General features: G+C 58.0%; 1 protein-coding gene across 20 annotated transcripts; it reads right to left on the reverse strand.

The window, feature by feature from the left end:
• Positions 1-860: 860 nt before the first annotated feature.
• On the reverse strand, positions 861-16,234 carry CELF3 (CUGBP Elav-like family member 3). 20 transcript variants are annotated; one of them, XM_086392685.1, is made up of 14 exons: positions 15,809-16,234; positions 14,947-15,052; positions 13,657-13,739; positions 8,437-8,485; positions 7,971-8,099; positions 7,631-7,710; positions 6,404-6,547; positions 6,147-6,288; positions 5,763-5,912; positions 5,283-5,348; positions 4,876-5,004; positions 4,503-4,646; positions 3,437-3,574; positions 861-1,873 (listed from the first exon to the last, which is right to left on the reverse strand). In XM_086392685.1, the coding sequence occupies exons 1-13, from the start codon at positions 16,064-16,066 to the stop codon at positions 3,447-3,449; spliced, it is 1,608 nt and encodes a 535-aa protein (XP_086248811.1). In that variant the 5' UTR covers positions 16,067-16,234; the 3' UTR covers positions 861-1,873; positions 3,437-3,446. The 20 variants fall into 20 exon arrangements, with proteins under 20 accessions (XP_086248811.1, XP_086248827.1, XP_086248822.1 ...); XM_086392701.1 differs by lacking the exons at positions 13,657-13,739; positions 14,947-15,052; positions 15,809-16,234 and adding exons at positions 9,446-9,583; positions 9,680-9,702; positions 10,643-10,747 and having other exon boundaries at positions 4,876-5,001; XM_086392696.1 differs by lacking the exons at positions 13,657-13,739; positions 14,947-15,052; positions 15,809-16,234 and adding exons at positions 9,446-9,583; positions 9,680-9,702; positions 10,643-10,723.
• Between the last annotated feature and the right edge of the window lie 1,086 nt (positions 16,235-17,320).

The following is a 17,320-nucleotide window of genomic DNA, read 5'->3' on the forward strand; positions in this document are numbered from 1 at the left end:
TACAGAGTGGAATCTAGAAACCCGAGAGACTAGGGCTAATGCATCCGCTTTCTGCTTGATAGGAGTTACTGCTCTGGCCTGCTAGATACTTCTTGGGATCTTTGCCTCAGGTCACCGACAGGTAGGTGAAGCTGTGAGACAAGTGCGCCATGGGCTTTGGGGCCTGGGTTCCCTTCCTGCACCATCCCTTCGTCACTCTGTGACGCTGGGTAAGTGAGCTCACCTCCACATCCTCCATTTCCCTGTCTGTAAAATTATATCCTGCCTCATGTCATCAACTCAATGGACCTGAATTTGAGCTGAGCAAACTCCAGGAGATAGTGAAGGACAGGAAAGCCTGGCATGCTGCAGTCCATGGGGCAGCAAAGAGTTGGACACGACTGAGCAACTGAACAGCAAGAACAGAGGGTTGTTGAAATGAGGAAATGCACATTAAGGGCCTAGAAGAGAATCAGGCAGGTACAGAGAACTGCATTACAAACAGCGGTGGCACACTCCGCTCCCAGTATCCCACAGCTCCCCCATGTGAACGAGGGACAAGTGGAGGTCTGAAGTGTGAGGCCGCATGTCCTCAGCCTTCAGATGGACAGGGCTGGCTATGGGAAAGAGGCCTGCTGACCTGCTTTCTCCCTTCTGTGCCTGCTCTGTAGAGCATTCCAGAACTAAGCCCAAAAGAAGGGCAGAGGAACAAGATCATGAAGGCATGATCAAGGCCTAGGCTGTGCTCAAAGGACTTCCTATGAGGAAGTCTGGGCCTTCCTCATAGAGTTTTCTCTCCCCAACCTCACCCTCCGTACCTCCTCCTCCCCCCACCCACTGTGGGCACCAGATCCTCTACCTCCATCCTTCCAAGACACTTATTTGAAGCTTTTAAACTTTTTTCTTTATTTAGACAGAAAAGACCAACTCTTTAAAAGTAAAATGCAATAAATAAATAAGTTAAGCATAGAGAAGTGTCTGAAACTGACTCCCCACTCTCCCCTTACCACCCCCACCCCCACCCCATTTCTTTTCCCTAAAACCTCTTTCTAAAGAAAATGATCAGGTAATAAACCCTTTTAGCCCGCCCCGCACCCCTCTTCCCAAATACCCAGTTACCCCCCAAAGCAAAGGGAGAAATCAAGAGAGAGAAAAAATCCAAGGGAAATATTGTCTAAACTCCCAGAAAGAGAGATGGCAGCGTCCGGGCTGGGCCGGGCTGGATAACGCACGGGTGGTAGTGGTATTTACACGGAGGGGACCAGCAGAGACTGTAAACATTTTTAGGGGTTTGGGGGAGGTCTTTTCCTCATGAAAGGAGGAGGGTCTCTGTGGCTGACTGGCGGAGAGGCAGCCCTCAGGGCTCCCCCACACCCTCCTTAGGGGGGCCCTCAGGGGAGGCAGTGTTTTAGGGCTGGGAGCCCAGGGTTAAGGGTTATCCTACCTCAAGCTGAGGGTGGCAGGGAGTGTGAAAACCAGCTTCTGAGAAACCCCCTAATGTGGGGAAGAGGCTGGGGTGAGGTGGGTGGGGAGCGTGTCGGAGGCCCCCACTGCCCTCCTGGGCCACACAGGTAGACGAGGCCCAGTGGTGGAGGAGGGAGGCGCGAAAGCTGGGCACAGGAGGCCCATCACAGGAGCCTCAGCAGAAGGCAGATATCCCCGAGCCTTCGAGCCTGGTCCGTGCTCCCTCACAAAAGGCCAAAAGGGCACCTGGCAGGAAAAGGCCCTTTGGGGGAGGCGGGGTGATGGGAGTGGGCCGGTGTCCTGTGCCCCCAGGGCCACGAAGCAGCGTTTGCCCCAGAGCCCAGACAAGGCCCAGGGCGGATGTGCAGAGAGGGCCGGGGCCAGCCGTGGGAAGAGGGGTGAGGCACCCCTTCCTCTGGTGTCTCCAGACCTGTGAAGGAAGGAAACACAGGTGAGGCCTGGGGGAAGACGGCAGCGGATGCAGGTCATGGGCCCTGGGGTCAGAGGGAGCCGCGGGCACTGAGGAAGGCAGGTCATCAGGAAGGCCTCGGTCCAAACTGAACCGTCTGGCCGCCCAGCTATTCGACAAGGGGCCAGGGTGGAGGAGAGGAGATGGGAGGGTGAGGCGGATGATACAGGTAACCGAAGGATGTTAGGAAGGAAATACTCAAACAGCCCGTGAGAAGAAAGGCTGGAGGGTGTGGAGACAGGGGCCAGAGGAGGAGAGGCAAAGACACAAGGTGACACACAGGCAGGCAAAGGGGACTCAGAGGAAGGAGGGTGAGGTACAGGGACAGACACCTGGAGAAGAGCAAGGGGGCGTCCGCAAAAGGGCGGCAGAGCAGGCCGGGGCGGAGCCGGGGCTGCAGTCTCGTGGGCGAGACCCGCCCCAGCCCCTAGGGGGTGCTCTCATTCCTTTTGGAAAAGGAACAAAGAAAGCCAGAGAGAATGCACGGAACACAGACCACAGTCACCAACCACTGTTGACCAAGCACGTCCCGCGAGCTGCCCCCGGCCCTGACCCTGGGCTGGGGGGCGCTTCCCTCCGCGGCCCCCTCCCCAAATAACAAACAATCGGCTCCAAAGACAACACGCTCGTTCCATGCAACTTACAGGGGCCCGGAGCAGGGGTCCGGGGATGGGGGCTTCGGCCGACAATGGACACGGGCCCTGGGCTGGGGGACCCCCAGGGTTGGGGGGGAGTTAAGCAGCCAGGATTGGGGGGAAAGGGGGAAAAACAGAAAATGTGGGTATTGTTCTTGGGTTGTGTTTTTTTCAGGGGTTTGGTCCAAAAGAGATTAAACAACACAAAAGTAATCAAAGCTCACAGCTCTGTGGCCATGAGGTTGGGGTGGTGGCGGGCAATGGGGAGGAGGGGGCCTGTTATGTAAAATTCACAGGCAGTCCAGCATTCCAGCCACCTCACCTGAACCAACGGTACTTCCCAGAGGCCTGACACTCAGACTCCCCCCAGTCTGTTCTGTCACTCTCCCCTGTGCCATGGGTCTACTGCTACCACTTGGGGTCCAGGGCACCATGACCTGATGTCCCCACTCCTCAGGACAACAGATATTCTAGGAGCCAGTGATTTTAGGACCCTCCAGTACCCTAAACCAGTCCCCCTAGTCCCCAAACCCTACTCCCCTAATTCTACTCCATCCCAAAGGAAAACCAGAAAGAGAGACACATAGACACATGGACACTGACCAGACAAACAAGACCAGGTACTGGGGAAGTTCTAGGGAGTGGACACAGGTAGATACAGACTTGGCTCTCTCTGGGGTCACGGTGTGTGTGTGTGTGTGTGTGTGTGTGTGTGTGAAAGAGAAAGTGAAAGAGAAAGACCTGGGTGATTGAAAACAGCTGAGGAAGCTGCTCCAGGTCGCTGAGTGCCCAGAGCCAGGGGTGGGAATCCCTGAGGGGGCTAGGAAAAGGGGGGGGCCCTGGCTGCAGTGAGGGGCTAGAGAGCTGACAGGACGGGAGCGGGACCCACCTGGGTGCCCTCAGTAGGGCCGATTGGCATCCTTAGGCCGCTTTAACTGGACTTTGAGGCGCTTCATGCCAATCTGGAAACCATTCATGGCCTGGATGGCAGCCTGGGCGCTGGCTGGATTGTCGAAACTCACAAAGCCTAAGATGAGAGGGTCATAAGGCCTGGCCCAGCCCCCCTCACTCCCCTGAGCTTAGGCCAAGGCCTACCCTTTGCTTTCCTGTAATCACCCTACTTTTTCCATGTCTCCCAAATGCCCAGAAACTGCCCAGCACACCGGAGGCTTTCAGTAAGTAGTAGTTGAGTGGATGAGTCCAGTCCACCCTCTTGCATATGCCAGGACCTTCCTTTCTGCATTCTTTGAGGGGAAGCCCCTCCTTGGCCTGGATAGCTCAGAGCCTGCCTTTTGAAACTTCCACTGCAGACCCTAAATGACATCTGAAGCCCAGAGGACAAGTACGTCCCCTCTCTCCCCCGAAGCAGCCTTTCAAAGAACTAAGACCACTAAACCCTGCTTCCTAAGCCTTCCTTTTGAAAACTGAACTACCCCAGCTCCTGAGCCTCTTCCAGTCCACTCGGAGCATGGATTTGACCAACTCTTAAAGGAGGAAAGATGCGGTTTCTGGAGGAGGGGATGGGCCTGGGCAGCAGCTGGTATGGGGTATCAGGAGTGGAAGAAATGGTTCTTTCAGACTCCTGGATGATCTGGATTTCAAATACTGGGCCTGTTGCAACCAGATGTGCATGTGTGCATGCTAAGTCACTCAGTCATGTCCCACTCTGTGCGACCCTATGGACAGTAGCCTGGCAGGCTCCTCTGTTCATGGGATTCTTCAGTCAAGAATACTGGAGTGGGTTGCCATGCCCTCCTCCAGGGGATCTTCCCATCCAGGGATTGAACCCATGTCTCTCACAGTCTCCTGCATTGGCAGGCACATTCTTTACTACTAGTGCCATCTGGGAAGCCCCACTGCAACTCAAAGTGCCTTCAAATGCATCAGACCTTGTCCTCATCTGGAGTCTGGGCAAAATGTGCCCTATTTTCTCTTTTGGATCATTGTGTTCTTACCAAAACACTTGCTCTGATTGGTGGCTCTGTCAACAAAGACTTTGGCTGAGATGACATGGCCAAAGGGGACAAACATCTGGAGGATCTCTGAGTCCGTGAACTCCTGGGGCAGGTGGTAGATGAAGATGTTGCAGCCATCAGGGCCTGGGTGGCAGCAGAGACAGAAGGAGGTGCTCAGTGATGGGGAGACAGACTGCAAGCAGACGGGGAAGGCAGCCCCCAACATGTAGGCCAGGGATCCAGCCACTGCGTCTGTCCCCTACCCACTCTCATCCCCATGCACGGGGCCAGAGGTAGCCTTGGAGCCCATGACAAGGGCACCCCACCCCTGAAAGCTCTTAGCTGGGACCCCCCACCCCAGGCCACACCACACCTTCCCGTTGCTGCTGCTGCTGTTGCTGCTGCTGCTGCTGCTGTGGGGGTGGCGGGGGCTGCTGGGCCACCAGAGCAGGAGGCTGTGGGAACGCAGGTGCCACCAGGCTGTAGGCTGCTGGGTAAGCTGCTGGGAGGTTTGTGGAGAACAGAGTTGATGGGGTTCTGAGATGTCCCTGGCCCTGGCCCTCCTAACCAACCCTGTCCCTCTGCCCATAGGCTGGCCAGTGGAGCTGACAAGGATGAGAGGTGTCAGAGGAGGGCTGCCTCAGACCATGCCCATAAAGGTGTGTCCTTGAAGGTATGGCCTGAGGTAAATCTGAGGGGGTGACTGGCAGAAAGCAGGAAGCCCAGGCCTCTTTTCCTCTCGCCAACCCTTCCACCCTGGCTGAGCCCGGGGCTCCTCACCTGTATAGTGCTGCATCCCCGCATAGGCCTGCTGCAGCGGGTCCACGGGGGCCGCGGGGCTCTGGGCTGGGGAGAGCAGCGCTGACCATGAGAGGGGGCTCAGAGGCAGCAGGGAGCCCCACCTCTGCTTCTGGGAGCCAAGGCCAGGCAGGCGGGGAGGACAACCTCATGGGAGGGCATGGGGGTGAACTGAGAGGGTGGACATGCACCGAGTCGCGGGCAGAGGGGAGAGCCTGGCATCAGCAAGACTTGAGTCGTGGCTGGCCGTGCCACCCTGGACAAGTTGCCTCGCCTCTGTATGCCTCAGCTTCCCTGGCCGAGACGGGGAAGGAACATCCCTGCCCTGGGTGACAGAGCAGGAGAAAGTGCCTTGTCACCCCGGAGTCTGGAGAGGAAAGGGGGGTCCTGACTGCCCACAGTGAGAGTGGTGGGGGGATGGTTGCTGGGGAGAGCGGTGGGCAGGCGGCCAGAAAACCCCACCTGGGTAGGGGTGAACCCCGTTGGGATATAGAGCGTCAGGGGCAGGCTGCCCGGTGGGCTGGGTAGGCACTGGGCTGTAGCCGTTGACGCCCAGGGCAGCAGGGATGGCAGAGACGGGTGTGGCAGCGATGGCAGGAGGCGTGCTGGTTCCTGGGGAGGAGAAAGCAGCACAGACAGGGCAGAGAAGCAGATACACACGGAGATGCAGAGAAATGGTCAGCAAGTCTGGAGGTGGAGGGGAGGAGGCAGGCTACTGTCTGACCCCGACCCCTCCCAAACCCCACGCTTCCCTGAGCCCCCCTCCCCACCTCCACCATGTGGAAGCTCCCATGAGCTGCCTCCTGCACCCCAGCCCAGCCCAGCCCAGCCCTGCCTGGACCTTACCTGAGGAGGGGGTGATGGGGGTGGCGATGAGGCCGTTGGCATTGATGGCGGCCATGTGCTGCATCTGCACGGCAGCCATGGTGGCCATGGGGCTGAGGTAGGCACTGTGAGCCGCTACCAGGGCCGCCTGCTGCTGCATCAGCTGGGAACAGAGGAAGAGAGGAGAGTGGGGCCCCTGCACCCTGGTCCGGCTCCCCTCTCCACCCTGGGCCTTGGCACTGGGAGATGGGGGCAGGACCCTGGAGGGAGATGCTCACGGCCTGGGTGTAGGCGCTGTAGGCGCCGAACTGGAGAGCGATGGGGCTGAACATGCCCAGCTGGGTGGCCACCTGCTGCATTCGGCGGAGACCGCGCTCCTTCTCCGTGTCGGCAAACTTCACCACCAGGCTGGATGAGGCACCCTGAGCACCAGCCCCACACGTGGTCAGAGGGATGGAGTCAGTGTCTCTCCTCCCCAGAGCCTTTAGGACCTGGCCTCAGTTCCTCCACTCCTGGCTTGGCCTCGTTGGGAGGGCAGCCATCATAGCGCCGATGTCAAATGGGGAGGCTTTCATCCTGCCCTCCCCCCGTGACAGGTCGTGCAAGAGACCAGGAAAAGTCAAGGAATATGAAGCCATGTTCTGGAAAGCAGAAGATGCTCCCAGAATGCAAAGGGCACTCCTGGCCTCTCCATGCAGATCCTGAGCTGGAAATCATCCCCAGGGTGGATCAGCTATAGCAAATGTTTAATCTCAAGCTCATCTTGCCTTGTAGCTGCTCCCCCGTGTCCCAGTCCTCACGGTGTGCTCAGGGGACACAGCTCGACATTGAACACCAGCCTAAGCTATTAGTAAATAAAAACTAGCCTGGAACATTTGCAAGAATCCTTGTAGAATCCTGGGCTCTGGAACGCATTTCTCTATCTGATGCTGTATCCTCTCACCCAGGTCCCTGCTAAGTGCCTGCTTGCCCAGCCTCTGTTCAGATAACCTGATGGAGTTTGGGGAAACCAAACTTCAAACTTCCTTGGGAGCTAGCTAGTTTCTTTTGAGGGGTTTGCTCTGCTGGGGAGCCCTCTGTGAAAGCAGTCAGCTAGCTAATCCACTGCCAATGTGAGGGGAGGGGGTAGGGCAGCAGGATGAAGGTGCAGAGGGCATGTGGGGCCACTAAGCAAGTGTCCTGATGTCCAGCCATTGGGGGCGAGGGATGTGGCGGGGAGGAAGGAGAAGAAGTGAAAAGTGAAGAGGGCTGAGGGCTGGAGGAGCCTGGAGAGGAGGGCAAGGGCTTTTGGACTGAAGATGGGGGATGGGCATGGGGACAAGGGGCAGAGATGGTCTTTCCAAGGGAAAGCTGTCCCTAAGAAGTTTGATTCTTCCACTAGAAAATTCTTTTTTAATAAATCCAAAGATCCTATCCAGAACGGACTGCTCACTCTGAGCCAGGGTCTGGTTTGGGCCCAGTGAGGCTGGAAGAGGCCTGAGGGCTAGGGCAGCGGTGGGACTCACCGGCAGGGTCCGGCTGCTGTGAAGGGTGTTGATGGCCGCCTGAGCCTCCGCGTGGGTCTGGAACTTCACGAAGGCGCAGCCTGAAGAGTTCAAGAGGGAAGAGGAAGGGGTGAGTGCCCACCCTGGAGGGTGCCCCCATAGTCCCCATTGCCCATGGAACCAGTGGGGGAGGGCCCGGCGGGGGAGGGCCGGCGGTGGGGGAGGGCCTGGGGGGGGAGGGCCGGCGGTGGGGGAGGGCCCGGCGGGGAGGGCCGGCGGTGGGGGAGGGCCCGGCGGGGAGGGCCGGCGGTGGGGGAGGGCCCGGGGGGGAGGGCCGGGGGGGAGGGCCGGCGGCGGCTACCTTTGCTGGTGCCGTCTGGGCCCCGGAGCACAGTGCACTCGTCTATGGTCCCGAAAGGCTCGAACATCTTCCGGACGTCCTCATCTGTCTGCTGCTTCCCTAGCATCCCCACAAAGAGCTTCCGGTCTTCTGGCGGGGAGGGCATAGGAGGAGGGGCAGATGCAGGGCCTTGGGGGCACTTTCCCTGCCCTGCTCCAGCCTGGGACAGGCAGAGACCCCTCCCCTTCTCCCCTTCACCTCCGCTCTTCCCTGGGACTCCCCTCACCCTGGGGACCAATGGCTCTAGAGTGTGAAATGGGGATGGTTGGGGGATAGGCTACAGTTACATAGAGAGGACACCCCGGTTCTGAAGGGCTGATTTACACTCCCCTGTGGGCCTCAGTTTTGCCATCTCAGCAGTGGGCTGGATCACATCCCCTCTGGCCACCCTGACTCATGCCCACCTTTCCAAAGGTACAGAACCTACCTCCTCGGCTCTCGCTGTCGGCTGGCTTGACCTGGATTGGCCTGTTCATCTAAAGGAGAGAAGAGAAAGGAACTGCTGGGGACCACTTCTGACCGCCCCAGGTGCCCTCCCCAGGCCAGGACCTGCAGAGAGGCTAGAGGGAGTAAGCCCCAGGCCCAGCCCTCTAAACTGTTGGTGGGAACGAAGGGATGGGGTTCAGTCTTGTTTGGGATTAGGACCCGAGGGGATTAGAGGTAGAGGAAGGAGAGGAAGGAGAGGAGGGTGCTCGTGGGGCAGGACTCCAAGCTCAGGTAGGGCCCCAGGTGATTCGGCCAAGGAGAGGTGCTGCTCTCCTTAGGGGGAGAGTTGGGCTGCCCACAGGACCCGGGTCCTGAGATAGAGCCCAACCAAGGGCTATTCAGCAAGGCTGCCTCAGTTCTACAAAGTAGGAGCAGCAGAGGCCACCCCATCAAGCAAGCCCCAAGGAAGACTCTAGACTGAAGGAGACCCCACAGATGCTCCGACTTCCGTCTGACCCCTGGAGGTGTGGCTGCCTCTTTTTCTGCCCCCCTACACCCCTTGACCCCAGGGGGAAGGCACTCGGGCAGCACAAAGGGAGCAGATGCCCAGTCTCCGTGGCAACGGGAGAATGCGCGCCATGGCAACCGCCCACTCAGCCTGATTTATCCGTCCCCGTCGCCCTGGCGACCGTGGTGACGTCATCACTTCTGCTGCTCCACACACCCGGAGAAGGAGTGGGGAGGGGGGTGGGAACAGGGTATGTTGGGGGTGGAGGATTTGGTGGGGGCAGAAAGGTGGGGGAGGGGCCCAGGAGAGCTTCCTGATTCTGGAGGGAGGCGCTGAGTAGGCTCTACTGGAGCCATACTGTCCAATCTCCTGTCTTCCTCTTCCAGATCAAATCCTTAGTGTCTCACTATCAAGACAGCTCTAGGGGGGGAAATGCTGTCCCGTGCTCCTTTGAGATTCTCCGGGTACCCAGAAGTCCTTCTGAACTCTACCCTCTCCCTACCCCTGCAGCATCTCCCTTTGTTCAGCTTCCGGTGGAAATGCAGACAGTTCCCTTCTCTGTGTTCCTGTCTGGTGAGAGGACTTGGGAATGACTCCTGCAGGTTGATTTCCTTCACCAGGGTGGGGAGCATCTTAGGAACTGGAGAGGCAGGAGAGGACTCAGTATTTCAGGTCTGAATATATTTTGCTGTTGAAGACTTTGACTGTTGGGGCCACACCTGGTCACCCCACTCACCTGCTGGTGGAGCTGCCCTTGTTCTAGTGGCCAAAAAAATAAACAGAAGTAACCATCCATCCACATTCCAAGGGTGGGACCAAAGTAACCCTCAGGAAAGGCACTAGATAGACTTTGAGGGCTGGCCCTGCCACTCACTAGCTGGGTGACCTTGGACATTTCTCTCCTCTAGGCCTCAGCTTCCTCATCTGTGAAATGGGCTGGATCTGGCAGTCTAGAGTCAGGTTGCCCTCAGCCCTTGAGACTTCATGTGTCAGCGCATCACCCAGCGAAGTGCAGGAATGGTAGTTGTCCCTGCCCACTTCTCACATGCACCTTGTCCCCAGGTGGCGATCATGCCAGTCTGTCCAGCTGGACTCTGCAGGTGAGGTTTTCTCAGCTCCAGATCCAATCTAGGCCCCACCTCAACCAATGCTTTCTCCCTGTCCACCCCTCCCCCTAGTCTCTGGATCTGAGAGCAGCTGGCAGGGGTGGGTAGTAACCGACACACAAATCCTCTGACCAATCTGCCCCAGCTTTATCCTTCAGCAATCTGGGATTATCCCATCGGAGGCTCAATCTCCTCAAGGGCGTGTTTGTGTGTGTGTGTGTGTGTGTGTGTGTGTGTGCATGCAGTGAGGGGTAGTGGTCAGCCACTCAGCCTCTCGTTCTTTCACTCTCCTCCTCTCCTGTTCTCTGGTCTAAGCAACCAGGAAGTCCCCTCGTGGGCATCTCAGCAGCCAACCTCTCAACCTCACTACAGGAGCAGTAGGACCTGAGTCACAGCTTTGGGGAATTCTTAGGCTTGGCACTAACCCTTCCCAACAGGCCCCTGGGGATTTGCTGTTCTGGTTGGGGATGGGGAACCTGGGATCCAGAGAGAGAGAATGGTGTTCCTGCCCTGCAAGGCTCCCAGGCACAAAAATAGCATATCAATAAATATCCACAGCTGATATAGATTCGCACAAAAACAAGTGCACAGACCACAGCATAGACCACATTGACGGAAGGCTCTCCCCACTCCCCCACAGACAGCCTTCTCCCTTGGTAGCCCCCAGTGCCCCATTCCCAGCCTCTCCTTCTTGGCCTGGCACTTCCTGTGGGAAGCTCAGCCTTTGTTAGCTCAGCTCGGGCACACCTGCCCCCTCCCCTGAGTCCAGCTGGGCCGTGTTTACCTGGCAACCAGGTGCCGGGTGCCTCTCTTCCCTAGCTACTACCCGCCAGGTGATAAGCCCTCCCCAGGGCCTCCCAAAGAAGAAGGGGCTATTTATACTCCAACCAAGTATCTATAAGACCCCCACCAACATGGTCACTTGTAAGTAAGTTCTTCTCACCAAGAGCAAAGACCTCACTTCCAAGAAGAGTTCCCCATGCCCACAAATCTAATTTTTCTGAAGGCAGAGGCCTGGTGCCCTGCCACTCCCAGCTCCAGACTCAAGCCCGGTGTCCCAGATCACACAGAGGCCCCTTCCGTGGAGCCATAATCCTCCTGCCCAACGGCAAGGTGAAGGGGGGACTCATGTAGAGCAGGAAAGGTAGGCCAGATAGAAGGAGTCCTTCACGCCACCACCTCCAGGAGGCCACAGGGAGAATGCTCACAGAGAGAATTCAGGGTCCTGTGACAGAGCCTCTCCGGGGAACTCTTAGGAAGGAGAGAAGGAAATGGGGTTCCATGGCCATAGGTCCAGCTCCCATTCTTTCTCTCTGCAGCATTACACATCACCCAAATATGGCGGTACCTTCCAGATTCTGGGGTGACAAAGATGGGGGAAAGGAGAGTAAACGCCCCCATTAAAGAAAGAACCTGCAGAAGGAAGCATGGAGATTAGACAGTAGGGAGAACTTCCCAACACAATTGCACCAGAGCTGGAGACTGGACACACACATACACTCACACATACACACTTGCACACTCATCTGAAGGAAAACACTGCTGCCAGAAAGGCAGGTGGCTGAGAAAAGACCTGGGGCACACAGGGTCAGGCCGAGCTTGGCTCCCCTAGGCTGCCCTGGTCTGCTCCCCCAAACCCCAACACGGGCCCCCCTACACGGGCCCCCTTGGAGGACAGAATCCCTCATTTCCTACTGAAAGCTCTGTGAGGTGCGTCTGGATTCTGTCATCTGGGGCAGGGGCCAGAGTGAGAACTCAGCGTCAGCTGGGAGCTCAGGGCAGGGCTGGACAATTATTAACCGGGGTGCCCTCCTCACTCACCTCTGAGCCCAGGCCTTACTTCCTCAGGAAGAGGAGGCAGCATCTTTCCATACCCAGGATGGAGCCATGCCTGAGCCACACAGGCGGCCGGAGGGGGACAGGGCCAGGGAGGAAGCCCCCTGCTGGCATAGATGGCCCTGGGGCTCCTGCCCATCCCTGCCATCTCTCTCACCCATGACCCCCAACCCTGCTTTCTACCTCCTCCCTTGGCCCTCCCCACTCCTCTTTTCACAGGAACTCTGAGATGGGCGACAACAGAGAAAGAGAAACAGCAATGGAAATGAAAACTGTTGATCTGTGTGGGGCCTCCACAGAAGAAAGAGAAAAAGGAGGGTCGTGAGGTCATGCGATGGAAACCAGGCTTCCTGGAGATGCTTGTGCCCAAACACAGACACACACACACACACAAGCACACACACACAGACACACACGAGCACACGCAGATACACACGAGCACACACACACAGACATATACACACATGAGCACAGACACAAACACACACATGAGTGCACACACACAGACACACAGATACACACAAATGAGCGCGCACACACACACACACATGTGCTTCTTAGAACCCGAGCCTGCTCACACATGCCCAGATCCTTCACTTCATGGGCTGTGGCCGGGAAGATGGTGGGTGCAGGCGGGGACCTGGCAGTGCGTCTGCTGCCCTAGGGGCACTGAGGGTCTAGAGCCACGGAGGGTGTGAAGTTGGGAGTGATGGAGACAGTCCTGTTTTCCTGGATTCCCCGCACCCTCTTTTCATCTGTTTTGTCTATTTCCCTCCCTGGAAGAGCTAGAAAAACAGGCTGCATCTCCATTTCCCACACAAGGGGATGTGACAGGTGTGTCTCCAGCACTCAGACTGTTCAGCAAATATTGGCTGGAGGGAAGGATGGAGTTATCTCTCAAGAGGTACTTTCCAGGGGAGGCCACAGAAGCCGAGAGATACGGAAAAGAAATGGCTCATCCTTTTCCCCCAGGATGCATAACTGGGGGGCACAGTCTGAGAGCCTTTATTCTTGTCTTCACCCTCCCCCCACCCAGGCCTGGGACAAGCTGCAAGGATGGCTGAGAGGAAGACAAAGAGCTCTGACCTTGCGGGGGGAGGCCACGTTGGAGGCCACCCTGCCTCCCTAGGCACGCTCGGTGGGGTCAGGCCGGATCCTCCATGCTGATGGCTGCCTGCCCTTGCCTGTTGCCCCTTGCCCCCCTCCTCAGGGCTTACTCCCAGCCCAGGCCCACCAGGCCCTGATCCACCCCGATGCCCTGTGACACTGTTCCTGTGGTTTCTCTTGGGAGCTACGAGGTGAGCTTGTTCGACCTCAGAAGTAGCTCAGAGATGCCTATCCAGCAGGCACCAGCTGCTCATCTCAGGGTGCAAGCACGCTTCTCCCATCTCACAGATTTCCTCCCCAGAGCCAGAAAGAGTGCCTGAGCGCCTCCTGCCCCCCTCTGCCCTGCACTTGGTGCCCACAGTCTTCTCCCCACACCACCCAGCCAGCTGAGTCCTTCCTCTACATGTGGCCCCAGAGGCGGGTGGGCGGGTGGGGAAGGGGCTGCCTCTGCTGCTGGCAAAGGTTGTATCTACTCCACTCATCGCTGTTTTCCTTCCATATCGGTGGGAAGAAATGCATGCATCTTCAGCAAGGAGGAGGGGAGCTACCAGGAGGAAGTGACCTCCTAGTGACCAGAGGAGGTGGAAGATATGTTCAGCGTCTTGGGAAGGTGGTGCCCCTTCTATGGCCCTTCTCAGCCCTCTGGCTCTGGAGTGGGACTCACCCCTGGAAGCGTCTTCTGTTCGTGCAGGGCGCTCTGGGCCTTCAGGGCTGAATCGCGGGCACAGTATGTCAGGAAGGCACATCCTGAGAAGCGGCAGGGGCAGAGAGGCCGGGTTGGGGTGAGTCCCCATCTCCCCTCCCTAAAAGGCTCTCCTTCCCTGTGAGCCTGAGGACCAGGGAGTGCTCCCTTCTTGCTACCTTCTGCCTGCTGGGGCGGGAAGGTGCCTGAGAGGGGATGCACGTTCTCCCCAGGAGTCTCTGGGCTGAGGAGCACGGGGCAGAGACCTCGAGACCGGGAGTCTTCCACGGTGGGGTGATGGAAGAGAGAGAAGCCTGGGCTGTCGGAAGCTGGGGCTTTGTGTGGGGGGAGGAGAAGGGGCATGTGATCTCCAGACAAGTACGTGTCTGTGGTTTCCTCTCTTCCTTAGCTGGTCTTCTTTCCCCTTCCTCCTTCGCCTCCACCTCCCTCCATCTTGGTCATCACCCCTCCCCTCTCCCATTTTTGCTATTTCTTCCTTTCTTTCCAACTCTGAGCGTGGAGAGCAGACTAGAGAAGGAAGGGAAGAGCGGGGCACAGGAGTCCCTGGGCTGGTGGACGGGGAAGCAGTGTGGCCCCTTTGAGCCCCACCACCAGGGGCTCTCCAAAGCCTGACCCCGGACCTGACTGACCCTGGGCCTGACCCTGCTTAGCTGCACAGCCCTGAGGCCTCTCTTCACCCCCAGCTCCCTTAACTTCCCAGTCCCTACACTTCCTACATCTTCACCAGCCCCTGTCATTCTACAGTCACTCCAGGCCCCTCTCTAGTTTCTGGAGCTGCCCTGCCCAGTCCATGAACATCCATCCACTCTCTCCAGGTTGAGCACGTGACCCCAGGTCCATACCCCTGTCCCGGTAGTATTTGAGGCTACTAAGACTCTCCTCTTGTGCGCGACACCTCCCTCACACACACACCCCTGCCCACCTTCTGTCCCTCAAACCAGCTCTCTCGTTCCTCCATCCTTCCTTGCGTACACGTTCACATCATCCGCCTCAGCTCAGGGAGCCACACCTCTGCAGCCCCTCGACAACTCTTCCCCCGAAGAGGCTCTCCTGAGTCCTCCACCTGAAGTCCCCTGGTCACCCGAGCTGAGTTCTCTTCTAGCTCTTCCATCCACACTCCCCATCCCAGGAACTCTTTTCCTTCCAGATCAGCCTTTTCCAGCCACTCCATCCCTCCAGCCTGGCCTGTCCCCTCCTCCCAGCCTCCCAGCCCACTCCCTGAAGCCTCTCCAGCCTGGCCTGACCCCTCACCCTTGTGCAGCCCGGTGTACTTGTCCTTGATGACAGTCAGCTCGAAGATCCGACCAAACTGTTCGAAGATGGGTTTCAGGTCCTTTTCCTCCAGGTGCCTCGGGATCTGCCCCACAAACAGCTTGATGGCATCCGGTTCCTTCATCGGGGCGGCCCAGGAGAAGGGGCCGAGGGGAGCAGGGAGAGGCCCGAAGGCCAGGGGGAGCTGCCCAGCAAGGAGGCAAGTGGCGGGGGCTGGGGCCCAGCCGGGGCTGGCTTTCCCTGTGGCCCCAACCACAGTGCTAGCAGAGGGGCAGCTCTTCACACAAAGGAGGCCCAGGGAGTGGAAGGCTAGGGGTCAGGGGTCTAGGCAGACACTGTCATGCCACCAGGGGGCATAGCCCAAACAAATGATCTCCCTCCCAGAGAGCTGGCAGAGATCCCAGGATGGGGGGCAGTGTGGCCAAGACCTGGAGGGTCGGGGTGGTAGCAGAAGCACTGGGAACTGGGGGTTGAGATGAGAGCTGGAGGTGGAGGGCAGAGGGGGTCTGAGGAGCGTGACGGGGATGGGAGCTGAGGGCTGAGGGTCCTGGTATGGTGGCCAGCAGCGCTGGGAGGGGGGCACTCCTGATGTGGGGCAGGTGGAGTTCTCCTTGGCTTTCCTGGAGGACACCTCCCCTGTGGCTGGTCCTTCTGCTGGGTCCGAAGATCCCTGATGCCAGATGCTTGGTCTCTGATGGCGGCAGGGCTCCGGGGGTCCCTTTGGCCCTGCCGCCCCCCTTCAGGTCCTCCCCTCAGCCCCCCTCCCACCCCCACCCCGGTCCCCGGGCCTGGGCTGCTGCTGGCTGCTCCCGCCGCTGGGGCTGCCTGCTTTCCCGGTCACCTGGGTCCCGGAGCTCTGCTCTCCGGCCGCGCTCTCCTCAACAAAAACCTCCCCCCTCCACACCCCCCTCCCCACTCCCACCTCCTTTCCCCTGACATCAGTGATGTCAGTCTCAGGGGTGGAATACAAATTCTCTACCCTGGAGAGGGACGCACAATCCAGACAAGAGCCACGCCCTCTTTCTATCTCCTTCATCCCTGACTCCCTTCCCACCCCCAGAAGAGCAGCTGGTCCTGTTGATAATAACCCTTCCCCCATCTCACTCCCCAATCACGAGTTGGGCAAGGTACTAAGATGGAGAATTTACAGAGGAGCCCTAAGGTGGGGTCCATTGTTCCGGGGGCTGGAGCTGTCCCCGGTGCTGGAAGAGAAGACCCAGGAGAGGGGAGCAAGGGGGAGGAAGAGAGGGGAGCCGGCATCTGGGGAGACTGAGAGTGGGGAGCCAAGGAAAGAAATCAGGGGAAAGAAGAGGGCATAGAGACAGTTGGGCAGGTTAGGGGCGGGTGAGGAGAAGGGTGTAGCTGGGGAAGGAAGCAGGTCACGGAGCCTGGGGGAAAGGGCAGAAGGGACCCAGAGAGAAATATGGAAACGGGATTGTGGAAGAGAGAGCAGGGTGAGAAGAGTACAGAGAGGGAATTGTATGTTTTCCAGAAAAGAGAGCAAGGAAAACTCGATCTTGCTGGCATTTGCTGACGCCCCCTCCTTGCCCTCTGGGGGGTTTGTGTGTAATACGCGCGTGGGCAGCGTGGCAGCGGTGGTGGTGACAGCTGGTGGTGACAGCGTCACGGGTGGTGACAGCTTTCTCACTGGGAAGCTCCTTGAAGACCAGGACACCGTTTAATTCAGCATTTTACTGTTCACAGTGTCTAGCACAATGTCTTATTCACACATAGTAGGAGCTTAACAAATATTTCTTGAAGAAATAGTCAAAGCAAAGAACCTCTGATGAGAGTAGATTCCTGATTGCCTCAGTGGGCAGAATCACAACCATCAAGCTCCCCTTCAGTGCAGAGGAGACCCAAACGCTCCTTCCTTCTCCTCCCCCTGCCCCAGTTAGGTTCCCTGAGTGGGACTCTGAGACCGAGTCAGGTCGCACAGAAGCACACTTGGGGGCCAGTACTCCCCTAGACAGCCCTACTGTAGATAATCAGTTTACCCGATGATGTCAAAGGAGCTTGACCCCTCCATGCACTGGGCTTGCTCACAGCTCCCCCTCAATGCAGAGAGTATCTGCTGACCTCAAACCTCCTAGCCGGGGCAGCCCTTGCCCGCCATCTGGTGCTCACCTACCAGGGCTCACAGCTTTTGTGGGACACCCTGCCTCCTGTCACCCTTTCGTCACCCCAGAATGAGGCTGATGTCTCCACATCTGAAACCTGTCCCACCTGAATCCCAGCACCCCTTTTCCTAGGCTCTCTGGGCAGGCCAGCTTCTTATTCTGTAAAGGGAAATAATAGTAACACTGCTTAGAGGGCTCTTATGGTGTTGGTTCATGTCCTAGGCATTGTTCAA

This window comes from Bos grunniens, chromosome 3, assembly GCF_055505025.1.
Source record: "Bos grunniens cultivar Pamir isolate PY7600 chromosome 3, Bosgru_T2T1.0, whole genome shotgun sequence".
NCBI classification, from domain to species: Eukaryota; Metazoa; Chordata; class Mammalia; order Artiodactyla; family Bovidae; genus Bos; species Bos grunniens.